The following is a 14930-nucleotide window of genomic DNA, read 5'->3' as shown; positions in this document are numbered from 1 at the left end:
ACATACAACTCTAATTACTAAGCTCTCATTCATTAATGTCATTTTTGTTTGGTTTTATGGTGGAAAACAAAACAGAAAACATTTTCATCGCGACCAAATTCAAAACAAAACAACCAACATCTCGTATCGTCGTGCATTCTGCTTTAGCATGCCAGCCTGCAATGCATGCATAGTCCTTTGAAATATTTTTTGTCTTCGACTTGCAAAAAAGCCAACCATTTTATGGGTGTGATCTAGCGATTATTGTAACAGTATATAAAATGTAACACTCACTATAAAAATAAAAAATTCCAATTAAACAAGAAAAAACAGCAAAAAAAATCAACTTTATCTTTGATCGAACAACTTAGTGTATATCTACAACAAAAAAAAATGATAAGAAAATCTAAGGATAAATTATTATCAAGTAATAAAAACAAAACAATTCCTATACAAACAAAAATTATTAGTTTATCTCTTAAATTTATTTATTATTTTGTTACATTCACGCGCAACATTAGACAACCAATTTTCCTAGCTTTTCTTGGTCTCCTGTTGACCACGATTCCATTTGCTTGCACCAACAAAATTCTCACTTGTTGTATTTCTTTTTATAATTAAATTTAACTTGCGGGACACTTGAATTTATAGTTTATAAATTTTATATTTTATTTAATTTCTTCCAATTTTTTTTGATGAAGAAAAAAAATAATACGACATTATTGAAAAGTATTTAATTTTTTTTTTTCAAAAATATTTTTTTGGGTAAACATTTTTATTTATTTTTTGTTTATGATGCTAATGTTTTTTTTTTAAGTAAGAAAAAATTCTTGTAAACATGCGGATTGTAATAAAAATACAGTTAGGATTATGAAAATATATGGTATCAAAAAATATTGGATTTTATTTATTAACTTTCTTGTCTTTTCGGATATACAATCAATTTCAGTCAGGAAAATTCAAGAGTCAGCGAGTTTTGAACATTGGCATTTTTAATATAAAGAAGAACTCTTTAAATTTTCACCATGTCATTTATTTTTTGTCAATCACCTTTATCACGAATTTTCTAGTAACTGAAGTATTATTACAAATTCCGTCGTTATGGGTTAAGAATTAAAAACCTTATCCAATTCCCCCTCCAATTCTGAAAGAAAATTTGGAGGTAATTGTTTTTATGAGAAACGAGGCCCAGGAGAGAAAAAAAGTAAAGAATTTGAAATTCTGCGGAATTTTTCATTCTGAAGCCTAGTACGCAGATCGTGATAAACTTTCGCTGATATTTTTTTTTCATGACTCATTTTTCGTCAAAGCAAAGTTCCGAATGTAAAGTTTGTTACGAATACGAACAAATTATCATCATGAGTCTCAGTTATTCGAAGTCAGCTAATATAGGTCAAACAATTAAAAAACACTCCAACCCTGCTCAAACTTGACGAGTTGGCCGAGTTGTTTAGGCTTTGTACTGCCTAAATCAATGTGCTCTGCACTAGTGGGTTCGAAACCCATCCTCGTCAAATAAGGCCCTATTTTGCTATCCATTAGGGCGAATAATTTCTAAATATTCACCAATTACAATTCTGCTATTCATCGGGGGAATCCAAACTGACGTCGGTAATATCGGTAATGTTGTTCGGTATTCGACTATTCACGTGAATAAACTTGCTCCATACATTTGCAATCCGCATACAAATAATTGGTTGCTTATACTTTTTTTCTATGCAAGCAAACAAAAAAAAAAAATGTTGTTCTTTAAATTTACTTCGTCGCCATTTTTTTTTTAAGTTGGCGTTCACGTGGACGTCAAATAGAGGTATGATAATGCAGTTCACCCGATGGATAGCAGAATGGCAAGGTAGAGTTAAAGTGAATCGGATCTGAGATTCACGTGAACAGCAGAATAGGGTTGATAGTTTTTTTTCTCGAACTCCCGAAGACCGAATTTCGTAGGAAATACTCTAAATATGACGGGACCTGTGATACTTATGTTGGGAATTCGTAGTAATACGACTATGCCTGTGATTAGGGTGAATATATTGAATTGGTACTTGCCATATTATAAACTTTTTGTGAAAAGCAAAAACTAACAAAAATGGAAAACGAGGCCGTTCCAGTTTGGATTTTCTTTTTCAGACAATTACCCATAACGCTACCACATACCTTTTTCGGTGTGATCATTCCTTAACGGTAAACGGTAAACGGTAACGGTGCACACGCTTGTGACGGGTACCTACTACCTACCCGCCATACATCCAATATGGAAGGGCTTATTTTTCTCAAAAACGACTCACGTTTTTGAATGAAAAATGTTCCTGTTCTAACAATCTCACACTGTGCAGTCAGAACGATAGAAAAGTCACTTGTGGTTAAAGAATATACCCTCGCAGCATTTCTAGACATAGAAGGAGCATTCAATAATGTTCACAATAGTGCAATTGAAAAAGCACTCACTGATCTTAAAATAGAAGGCACGGTTATAAAATGGATCGTGTGCATGTTAAAAAAAAAGACAAATAAATAGTGAATTAGGTGGGTCACATATAAAAATGTACGCATCTAGAGGAACCCCACAAGGGGGTATTCTATCACCTCTTCTCTGGATTTTGGTGATGAATGAGATCCTCATCAAATTGAAAAACAGCGGCGTCAAGGTTATAGCCTACGCAGATGATCTAGCTCTTCTAGCGACAGGTAAATACCTAACCACTGTAAGCGAACAATTAGAAAGCGCATTATCCCAGGTCAGTAACTGGACCAGGAGATGCGGTCTTAAAGTAAACCCCCTTAAAACAGAACTGGTACTTTTCACAAACAGAAGGAAAATTCCTCCTTTTGCAGTGCCAAAAATTGATGGCACCCCACTTAAGATTTCGGATAAAGCGAAATATCTCGGAGTGATCTTGGATAAGAAACTTAACTGGGGTCCAAACATTCAAGAAAGATATAAGAAAGCCACGTTTGCACTCTACTCATGTAATAGAATTCTTGGCAGAAACTGGGGACCAAATCCTAAAATAATCATGTGGATGTATACCGCCATTGTCAGACCCATTCTGACTTATGGCAGTTTAGTCTGGTGGCAAGCTCTGGAGAAATCCACGAACTTGAAGACCCTAACCAAAGTACAAAGAGCAGCTTGCATTAGTACTACGGGGGTGATGAGGTCCACTCCAACCGCGGGTCTGGAAGCAATCCTTAATCTCACTCCCTTAGATCTATTTGTACAAGAATTGGCAGCGAACAGCGCCCTACGACTCAGTCAAACCAACATTTGGAATACTAGTCAAAACGGCCATACTACGATCCTTTCTAACTACGTTGGCTACAACGTTAGTACAGATTACATGACCCCCTATTTAGACTTTAACAAGTCCTTTAATGTCAGTTTCCCTAACAGACAAGATTGGGAAAACAGTATACCTTTCTCAAATGAGTCGACTATCGCCATCTTTACCGATGGTTCGAAAATGAACACTGGGGTTGGTGCAGGTTTTTACTCAGAAAACCTCAACCTTGCCAGTTCTTTCAGGCTCCCCGATCACAGCAGTGTCTTCCAAGCCGAGATATTGGCAGTGAAAAATGCTGCTAAACAAATATCCATGATGGCGATATCACCTGCTGACATCACCTTTTTCATTGATAGCCAAGCGGCAATAAAAGCGATTTCTGCCACCTTAATCAAGTCTAAGCTTGTTTTTTGCTGTCGCGAAGAGCTTAGGGTTCTTGGTATGCAGCATAATGTAAGACTCTGCTGGGTTCCCGGCCACAGTGATGTGTTCGGAAACGAAAAAGCGGATGAGCTTGCAAGGGAGGGCTCAATGCTTGATCCCTCTCTCATAGACCTTAACATTAGAATCCCACAATGTGAAATAAGGCGAAATATCGTCAACAAGATTTCACAAAAAACCAACGATAGATGGAACCTCCTAGAAACCTGCGGTCACACCAGGAAACTATGGCCGAACTTCGACGAGAAAAAATCAAATAAGATCTTACTACTTAGTAAGCCTTCTTTAAGATCCCTAATAGGCGTCTTAACGGGTCATAACCTACTGGGATACCACAAAAAGAAAATGGGGCTTTGTACGGATGATCTATGCAGAGGCTGCGGTAATGAGGACGAACAGGAAAACACTGTTCACTTCCTCTGTCACTGCCCAGCACTCTGTCGCACTAGGAAAAAATTCTTAGGAAACTACTAGCCTACTGAACTTTGTCAAGTCCTCCAAATGGCTCGAACAACCATAGCATTCATAGGTTAACACTTTTTTCATGAAGTTACAATACTTCAGGGTATCACAAGGGATCTACATTGATCTAAGTGTGACGGTAACAATATCAACTGTCAGCCCACATAACCTAACCTAACCTAACAATCTCACTTTCTCATAAAATGTCGACTTAGCCCTGATTTTTCAATCGTCAGTTAGACTATCAGAAGAATAAATGTCAATATAAAAAAAACTTTTATTCCTAGGAATAAGCTCTATCTGAGGTTTATCTGACTATTGAAAAATTGGCCCTTAGAGTGAAAAACAGTTAACTCCACTTTTAAACTACAGACAAAATTATTAAAAATAAAATGAAGTTATTTCTTAGATTTCATACACTTAAATGTAAAAGAATTCATAAGATTTGAAAGCTTTGGTATTTTGAATCAATTTTTAAAGTCATGTTTATGTAGTGTTAGCAGGTGGCACTTAGCAAGTTTGCACTCCAAGCCGACAATATAATGCTAAATATCAGCCCTACTTTGCTATTCTATTTACGTGAATCGAAAGATTTTTATTCCTTTATCACGTCAACCTCTAACTTTCGAAAGCAAAGCGTTGTGTCCGTCTGTCTTAGAAATTATTGTGAGTGTCGTTTGTCTATCGATAGACGACTTTTGTCGAAAGTCTATCATCGAAAATGACTTGGTATTGTGAATCTCTATCGATAGACGATTTTTGTCGAAAATCGATCATCGAAAATGAATTTTGTTGTTGTGGAATTCTGTTGTGAACGAAATTTTTCGTTCTATAGTTCGATTTTTTCGTTTATAAATCTACTATCGACTCAAATCAAGTTCATAGTTCAAAATAGCGAATATTTTTGCCGAAAGAGATACACAATGCCAAGACAGATATTTTTATCGATTCGATCGACTTTTATCGCTTCGAAAGTTGAACAACACTCGCAATAAGGGCCTTTTTTAATTTTAATCCCCATTTAAAGGCTTCTTTCTTATTTTAGACTTTCACGTGAATCGAATAGCAGAATAGGGCCGCATAATTTTTTTTTTTTCAAATGCCACATCTTCGGATTAAAATAAAAATTTTCTTTTCGAAGGGCATACCAATTTTTTCTTTTAAAATATATTCGAAGATTTCTTTAAGCAAAAAAATGTATTTATTTTTCTTAGAAGCTACTCACTATTAAAAATATTTTTTTCTAAAAATTACAAATTTGCTATACCAAAAATCAAATTTCATATTTATTATTAAAAATTATGTTTTCGTAATGTTTCATATTTAATCTGCATTTTTATAAAATAAAATTAAAATTATTTTTTCTGGATTTTAACATATAACCCCTTGACATTCTAAGCACAATTTAATATAAGTGCAACACTTTTGTGCCCTTTATTTCTATTAAAAACATCTTTTTACTATTTAAGTTAAAAAAAATGCTTAGTTGATTTTAAAAATTTCAAAAACACTGTTGAGGAGGGGTAGCATTGGATCGTCTTATCTAAGATCTTTAAAGAAAATCATTAAAAACCCAAAATTTAATATTAATGTAAAAATATTTTTTATTTTTGTCAAATATACAATAAACTTCTCATATAACATAATTTCTCAATGCTGAGACCACCCCTAGTCCATATAAAAACGATTTTTCTAAAATCTCCCAACTTTTCTTTTGTTCTTCTTCAACTTCTTTGAGTGCTTCGAGAATCTCAATCCTATCAACAAGCGATGTGCCATGTGATTTAAGAAAAACACTCAAATAGGCTTGACTTAGCTCGAAATCGCAATTTGTAGACAGCATATAGCTAATTGTTTTAAGGAATTGCGTCATTGATTTATATGACCCACCACCAATTGGATGCAAAGACTTAATTTCGAAATCAATCATCGATGGTCCAAGCTTTTTTAAGTATTCTACACAATTGGTGTATATGCCGGTTGTTATTGTGTCTTCTAGAAGTTTTGCAAGTGTTGTCAAGTTGTTAAAATTCGAAGGTATTAGCATTTTAGAGTTTTCATCTTCGGCAGTTGCACCAGACACATCGAATTTCAAGTCGATACCAGCGACTGTGGGAAGGAAGAAAGGTGCTTGTTTAGGAGCTTTTGGTGCTGCCTTGGGTTTATTGCGTTTCTTGATGATATCAAGGTCAAGAAGATTTTGCCAGCGAGATTCCGCCACACCTGACATAGTTATCATATCTTTAGAAAGTTGGCTTGGGCTTTCGTAGTTCAAGTCGATTGCTTCTCCTTCTTCGCTATCGACATTGAGCTCCTCAATGGCAGTCTCTAAACTGACTTCATCGACTACGCTTGATGGTAGATCAACATATGGAGCTTCATCGTAGGGATTGATAGATCGCAATGATATATGATTGAAGAGCATTTTGTTGGACCAAAGGAAAATGCCCAAAAAGTTGACGTGTGCTGTTGCCAAGAAGTCTCCGGTTGGAGACATCGTCAATGACACACATGGTCGTTCTACTTTGAAATGATCAATCATGTACGAGGAAGGTATATCCCAAACTTTTATAGTTGAATCCATTGACGCACTCAACAACCAACGACTGTCAGGACTGAATGTAACATCGTTGATTTTAGAAGTGTGTCCTTTGAATTTCCTAACTATCACCTTTGTATCGGAATCAACAACATACATGTCATAGTTTTCCATCGCCACACATACCATGGCACTTTCACGATGTGAACGCATTAAGGTAACGCCATCGGGTAGTTTTATAATTTTATTTGGTTCCTTAACTGTGAATTAAATTAAAAATTGATAAAATTAAGAAAGACCGAAGATGATGATAGAACTTACCATTTCCTTTAAAGCTCCAGAATTTCAATAGACCCTCACTACAACCAGAGACAATAAATTGGTTTAAATTGTCACAAGCAACTCCTCTTACAGGTTTTTTATGAGCTGTATCTGGTGCTCCATAACTTGCACGATGTATGCCTGACTGAATGTTGAAACGTTCAACATGGCCGCTGGAGTAACCTAAAAAAGTTTTTGAAATTATTTTAGATGAAGAGTCTTCAGGGATAACTAATAAAACGAAAATGATGATCAAGCTAGTTGTCGCTTTTGAATTAAGATCAATAAAACCTACTTGGTGAGTAAATTAGTGCAGTACTTTGCCAATTTTTACTGACCCATAACAAAGTTCCCACATTAAAAAGAAAAGAAAGTCCTTAGGGAAAAACAAACAGATTTGTTGGACGTGACTTTTTGGTAAGCCAAAGATAAAACCCAGGTCACCATCAGGGTCAAATTTGAAAGCAGAACTTAGATATTTATGGCCGCCCCCAAAACAAAGCATACATGATTTAAACAAAAACACATTCCACAAATTCCTTGTGAAGATGTATGACAAGTGCTTTGTTGGTCATAAAATAAAGTCGGCGCGATACCTACGATCGAATTACCGCCTTACAAGCCACCAAGAATTTGGTGCGGCTATTTTTTTTTTTTTTTACGAATATTACAATCGATACCTTCCGGTAAGAATGTATTTAATGGCATTTCTAAAATTGTTCAGGAAACGCAAAAAACAACATTATTCTAGTAAGGAAATGTAGGTATGGGTTGCACAATTTTATTTTCTCTCTAGTTTAATTTGCATACATGATAGAAGAAACAAAATGGTACCAAAACGTGGCGCTTTACTCATAGTATATTTTCACAGCAAAAAGTCATTTTCGAAAAAAATTTCGCTTAATACATTCTTGAGGGAAGGTATCGAAATGATCTTATGCTTCCTTTCATTTGTTTTTCAACGAATACCTCGAAAGCAATTTGAGTTCCGATCAGAGATCATTTAGCAAAAATTCTTCCAAACGGATACATCGATAGGGAATAGTATCAAAGGTCTGGATGCGGATATCCATGGTATTACAAGGAACTTATAGAATAGTGTAAAAATGACACCAATTGGCTTTGTCACAAGCTGTATGTAAACTGTCGTGATAACAGTTGCAAAACGATAGACGGTAAAGAACCAAATCGTAAAACGTTAACGAAAACCAACCATCTGATGTTGAGCATTAGAATCATTGTGTTACGATGATAATGATCTTTTTATCGATTTTAAGACCGCTTATGACACTGTAATAAGATACGTCTTAGCATGATACTAAAATGACACATAAACGACTCGCTTTAGATGCCTAAATTGAGGCTTGTCGTAGGAAAGATGGGCGAAGAGCAGTGGGAACTGCGAAGTTAAATTTCTAGTTTAACACAAATTGGCGCTCCTAGAGCAAGTCGTTTTCATGTTGTTTTAGTACAAACGACTTACTTAAGAGGGGTGAATAGTCGAGATCGGATATAAAGCTGTTGAGAAGGAGATTATTCGCAGAATGTTCGGCCCAGTATGTAACGGTGGAGAATGTGAAAGTGAAATATGTGAACTGCCTTAGTCTCATAAAGATGGCTCGCACAAGTAAAGGATGAACTTAATCAATAAAAATTAAAACCTAGCTAGCTCCGGTTCATTGTGCTTTGTTCGTTGAGGCCTTTGTCCAAGCAAAGAAGTTGTTATTTTTTAAACTTACCAATTATAACAAAATTTCCACAATGTGTCAAAACCACACAAGTAGTCTCAGCTGTAAAGTCTTTTCGAATTTTACTATGAAACTGTCTTGGAACGAGTCTGTGTGTGCCCATTTTGCCTTTATGGAAAGACCATGTGGTAGTTTGAATAATTCCCGAGTGTATTGCTGCAATATTATCCCATTCCTCTTCTCTTGTTACTTCTGTAGTGAATTCCTTAATTGGAGGCATTGTTAAAATATCCGTTTGTAAGTGGCCTGTAAAATTAAATCAAAATAATTCATTAGCTTGGTAATTTTGGAGTATTCATTAAATCATTTACCTCTCTTCTTAGATTTCTCTCGATTATAACTGGCTTTTCCCATACTCTTGTTTAGTGTTTCACTCACAGTACTGAAAACTCTCAATGAACTATCTTCACCTGACGAAAGAATGGATTCTCCCTTATTCCCATGGTATCGAATACAAAGCGGTGGTGCTTGATGTCCCGAGCGTATTCTCAAAAGTCGAGCACTTCCATCGGGTGCATCGAAAAGCCACAATTTCATTGAGTTATCCGGAGAAGTTGTCAAGAGAAGGGGTTCATTTGGGAAGCAGATTGTTGTGGTAACTGAAGTCTCATGAACTTTCATTTGATTGGAAACCTATAATAGATGTAATGGATCAGTTAAGTTACACAAAAATCATTAAATATGAAAACCAAAATCCAACTTAATGAAAATGAAAAAATCTAAAGTGATATTATACCAAAGAGCTACATATATAGTTATAAGTGAGGACATTAGAGATTGGAACAATTATAAGACTTTACCCAATATTTACAAGAAATCCAAAAATCAATAGTGCAATATATGGAGTTTTTTCTGATATTTGGAAAGTTTAGACAATTGTGCCAATCCCTAAAGTTGATAATGCAATTCAACCCAAAGACCTTAGACCTATAAAAAAAAACTGCCAATACTGGAGAAAATAATTGAGAAACTGGTGCAATATTTGAGCCAAAGTAAGCTGATAATAAAGGAGCAATCGGGGTTTAAAAAGGATCACTCGTGTGAAACAGCATTAGTATGGACCATAAACGAGTGGAAGAAACAAGTTGATGAGAGAAAGTGTATTATAGCTGTATTTCTGGAATTCAAGAGGGCATTTGAGACGATTTGTAGATAAATTTGGCTGACAACGCCTTGTTCCACAAGGATCAAATTTAGGATTAGATCTGTTTTTAATTCATATAAATGGCATTGCTAAAGTTTTAAAGTGGTGTTAGGTTGGTTTGTTTGCTGAGAATACCCTGTTATGTATATATTGAAGGCACAAATTTAACGGAATTACAACATAACTCACAAGAAGGCCTAGATAACATATTTAAGTGTTTGTGTATGAACAAGTTAAAAATTAAAATTGATAAAACTAAATTCATCGGCGCGACAAAACATTGTACTAAAAATATGAAACGAAAACATTGAAGAAGTTATGTCAATAAAATATCTGGGAGTTATAATCGACAATAAATTAGTCTTTAAAGAACATGCACATTTTATTTGCTCGAAAATAAGTAAAAAAAAAAAGTTTTTTTGGGGTGATAAAAAAAGTTTAAGAGCGGAATTCACATTCGTTACTCGATATAAGATTTAAATACAACAATAGTTCTGAAAATTTTACTATATATTCACGCCTTCGAAAAAAATACAAATTTTGTTTTAGTAATTATGTTCATAACTGAGATTGAATTAAATCAAAATCCAAATTTTCTTTGAAAATTTGTTAATGCAAAGCGTAGTTCTATTGGTTTTCCTTCAATAAAAGTTTACAATGATAATGCTTCCAGTAATCCACAAACTATTGTTGATTGGTTTGCTGAATGCTTCCAAGGTATTTGTAATACTACGAGTTTGGTAGTTGGCAATAACTACGATTATAAAACTTTATTACCAAGTTGTAATTTTCTTTGTGAATTGGAAGATGTTTCTACCGCTTTACATGAGCTGGTTTCATCTAGTTCACCAGATTTCCATGGCGTGTTTCCAATAATGTTGAAACATTGTTATAAATCTCTATCTTCGCTTCTTCAATTTATTTTTAACCAATCTTTGTCAAATGGTAATTTTTTAGATGAATGCAAAGTTTCTTATATTAATCCAATTTTTAAGTCAGATGATAAGAAAAAGATTACAAACTATCGCCCAAAAAGTAAACTTTCAACAATTCCAAAACTATTTAACAAAATGGTAAAGAATAAGTTATGAAATTATTAAATACCAAAATTCCCAATTTCCAACATGGTTTCATAACTGGTCGATCAACAACCATAAAATTTGGCTTGTTTTTCACATAATTGCTTTAACGCAGTAGAAAAACGATCTCAAATGGACGTAGTTTATACTGATCTTGTCAAAGCTTTTAGTAGGGTCAATCACGTTATTTTAATAAAAAAAATTAAAATAATATGGCAGTCTGCTAAGCTGGATCAGCTCCTATCTTACGGGTAGGAAACAAATTGTAAAGATTGGTAACTTGGAATCTGGACCGATTTCGGTTCACTCTGGTGTTCCTGAAGGAAGTCATTTGGGTTTACCCATGTTCGTTTTATTTATTAATGATTTTCCATCAGTTTTATCAACAGTTGAATTTTTAATTTTTGCTGATGATATCAAAATGTTTAAAATAAAAAAAAGTTATAATGATTGTGTTGCATTTCAGCAAGACATAATATTTTGAAGTTTAGTGGGAACAAAATGACCTTGACCTTAACTTGTTTAAGTGTTCAGTAATATCTTACAATCATTTATTAAATCCTCTAATTTTTGAAGGTTACAAATTATTAAGAGTACATCAGGTTAAAGACCGAGACATAGTTTTTGATGATAAGCTCAACTTTAATTCACACATTTCTTATAATGCTTCATAGCCAATTGAATGGGTGATATGCATACAAAATAGTAAATGCTTTTACTTGAAAAATTGTAAAGTATGAACTTTTTTTTATCCACATTTTGTGCATATCAAACCTAGCTTATACTAATTAATTTCCTTTTGCTAGTATTTACTATTTATTATGTATAAGGGCAAATTTTAGGTTTCCTTAAATGGAATTCTACTGATTTTAAGGATCCGTACACTTTAAAAGCCTTTTATTGTTCTCTTGTACGACCATTATTGGAGAATTGTTCAGTCTTTTGGTTTCCCAATACGAAAAAACTTATAATAACAATTGAAAATATTCAAAGGAATTTTTGAGATTTGCTTTAAGAAATTTCATGTTTATTGGTAGGAATGCAAACTCTTGAATCAAGACGTAGAATGTTTAGTGTTTTTTCGTTCGTGACATTCTTTCAAATGATATAAATTGTTATTTTTTTGCTATCTTTAATTAATATTTACGAGCCAAGTCGGCCTTTTATATTTGAAAATCTTCATTCTACAAACTATGAATTTTTTAATGATCTAGATATATCTATCACACTAACTTTAGAGTGGGTGGAAGATATTCGTATTCAAATCGCAATGCATACGAGTCATAAGAAAACTATTGAAATCAGTGGGTATTGGTTTGGATACGAATATATTCTTAACGGTTAAAGCAATTAATTTGATGCCAAGGACTTCTTTGTAGAACGTTTAAGTCCCTACAAGAAATAATGAATTTTTAGTGAATTAGAAAATTTTTAAAAGTAAAAAATGTTCTTATAATTTTTTTATAACTTTGACCTCGAATATATTTAGAATGGTTAGATTAATGAAAAAAGTTAATGAGACCTTTTTGTGGAACAATCTATTTCCCGTTTGATTATTATAATTTTTCAATTTGTTACAGAATTAAGAACAAAAAACGAATTTTTAAAGATTTTTTGGCTTTTTGGACCTCAAATATCTATTAAACGGTTAGATAAACGAAAAAAGTGTTTGAGACCTTTTTTGTAGAGCGTTCAATTTCCTACAAGAATATGTAAAGAAATTTGCAAAAAAGTCGATTTATAAAAAAAATGTTTTTTTTTTTTTTTTAGTAAAAGCTTGATGTAAAAATAGAAAATTGCGAAGCGGAGGATCTTCCCATTAATATAAAGAGCTCATATTTGGTGTGTGTATTCCAGAGGTGTCTAGCAATTTATTTTTAGGAGTACAAACTAAAATAATATTATATACTTAATATAAACATGAAATTGTAAATATTTTAGATTAAGCAAATCTGTAGATTTAAATATCGTAAATTGAATAATAATAATAGTCTAAGAGCCGGGAGCAGATTTTTTGCGTGAGAGGTAACCGATTCATATGAATGTCAGAGGTATTCTGGGTCATGGTGATGACAAATACCTTAGTCTGCCTGCATTTATTGGTAGTGTTTTCGAGAAAAAGCGCATCAAAAGTACCATTTTTCTGAAAATCGATTTAGTGAGGGTAACCACTTAAAATTTATAGATAACCAACGCCACATACTCACTGATAGCAAATATACAATGGCAGACATTTTAAGTGGGGCCAAACCCCCGGCAGACGGTCCCGAAAATGCAGGTTTTCTGAAAACTGATTTATTTAGGGTAACCACTTAAAACTAGTCGCATCCTGTAGCGGTGGACTCCCTGATGACAAAAATACCCATGGCAGACATTTTAAGTGGGCCCAAACCCCCGGCAGACGCTCCCGAAAATGCAGTTTTTCTGAAAATTGATTTATTTTACTTTTTCAAATAACTCGCGTATTATTGGACCTAGCAGAAAAAAATGTTTAGCAATCTTGAAGATAATTTAATTTCCTACAGAAGTAAGTTTATTCGATTAAACCTTTGGTTTAAGAGTTAGGGTGGTTTTTTTGAAACAAGTCAAAGGGTGATTTTCTTATTTTCGTCATATCTCTTTTATTTGAGCTTTTTTGAAAATTAATTTGAAGTAAAAGTTGTAGACCTTTTTATTACCTTCATTTATTACATTAACGGTTTTTTGATTTGACAGACCGTTTTCGATCTGTAGGAAAAAAACTTCAAAAAGTTTGCAATTTCTAATCGATTTTCAGAAAAATGGTACTTTTGATGCGCTTTTTCCCGACAACGCCCCAAATAAATGCAGACAGACTAAGGTATTTGTCATCACCATGACCCAAACTACCTCCGACATTCATATGAATCGGTTACCTCTCACGCAAGAAATCTGCTCCCGGCTCTCGGTCTATAATATAATAGAAATCTTGTGTTATAATCAAAAACATTACCTTTTTCTCTTCAAGATTCCAAAATACAGCATTGCCATGGGTGCTAGTAGTTACCATTATTGGCTGTCCATCCGTTCGGAATGATATTCCATTCACCGGACCCCAATCCTGTTTGAATTGCATAAGAACCTCATCGAATTTCAAGTTCAACAAAACAGTTGTACCATCTTTATGGCCAATAGCTGCCACATCGATAGCTGGAGCGGGAGTTATACAAGTGACTTTGCTTCCAAACCCAGCAAAGGTATAAACCAATCGATTCTCTCGCAAGTTCCACAATTTTAACTCGCCCGATTGGCTTCCGAGAATGATTTTATTAATATAAGTCGGTGGATGTGCAATGGCGGTAATAAGAAAGTCTTCCTTGGAAAAAGGAATCTCCAAGTAAACCTCTTCCGTATTAATGTCCCACACTTTCATGACATTATCTCCATCAATTGCAATGAGATGTTGCCGGAAGGGCAACATCAAGTGGACATTTTTAGTGTGACCTTTATAAGTGTGATTAATGTGTTTTCCTTGTCGCCAAGCAAAGATCGTTTTGTCAGCAGCAGTGTAAACATGCTGACGATCATTGGCCATGCAAGTAATGTCATCAGGATGGATATTACTCACATGTAACAAACGAAATTTATTGGAAGTGTACACTTGGAAGGAACGACCAATGCATGTGGTAATGATGTTGTCCTTGCGACGTTGTATGTAACGAATTAAAGCAGGAACTTGATTGCTAACATAGCCAAGGGATCGATTACGACGAAATATTTTACTACTTTTATTTGACATTGTTTTGTTATTTTTAGTTTTTAAACATTTGCAAGGAAATTAAAAAAAAAAGAGAATTAATAAAGTTAGCCACGCGGTTAGACGGTCAACAAATTTGTGTCGTTTCTGTCACATGCATATTTGACAGCTGTCAGTTGGGGAAAATGACCATTTTTTAACGAAGTTTGCCGAAGGAA

The 14930-nt window shown here is 34.2% G+C and overlaps 1 protein-coding gene across 1 annotated transcript; it reads right to left on the bottom strand.

Moving 5' to 3' along the window:
• Positions 1-5745: 5745 nt before the first annotated feature.
• Positions 5746-14930, bottom strand: LOC129915317 (WD repeat-containing protein 36). Its single transcript, XM_055994805.1, has 5 exons — positions 13969-14930; positions 9086-9407; positions 8766-9020; positions 7027-7209; positions 5746-6965 (listed from the first exon to the last, which is right to left on the bottom strand). Exons 1-5 carry the CDS (start codon positions 14752-14754, stop codon positions 5800-5802), a joined length of 2712 nt encoding a protein of 903 aa, XP_055850780.1. The 5' UTR covers positions 14755-14930; the 3' UTR covers positions 5746-5799.

Source organism: Episyrphus balteatus, chromosome 3, assembly GCF_945859705.1.
Source record: "Episyrphus balteatus chromosome 3, idEpiBalt1.1, whole genome shotgun sequence".
Lineage (NCBI taxonomy): Eukaryota > Metazoa > Arthropoda > Insecta > Diptera > Syrphidae > Episyrphus > Episyrphus balteatus.
The sequence above is the reverse complement of the archived record's forward strand: the minus strand, read 5'-3'. Positions and strand labels throughout refer to the sequence as shown.

Coding starts and splice junctions, on each gene's coding strand:
- LOC129915317 (XM_055994805.1), bottom strand. CDS start 14,754: ATGTCAAATAAAAGTAGTAAAATATTTCGTCGTAATCGATCCCTTGGC. Junction 9,408..13,968: donor GGAATCTTGAAGAGAAAAAG/GTAATGTTTTTG, acceptor CATCTATTATAG/GTTTCCAATCAAATGAAAGT. Junction 9,021..9,085: donor AGAGAAATCTAAGAAGAGAG/GTAAATGATTTA, acceptor TTAATTTTACAG/GCCACTTACAAACGGATATT.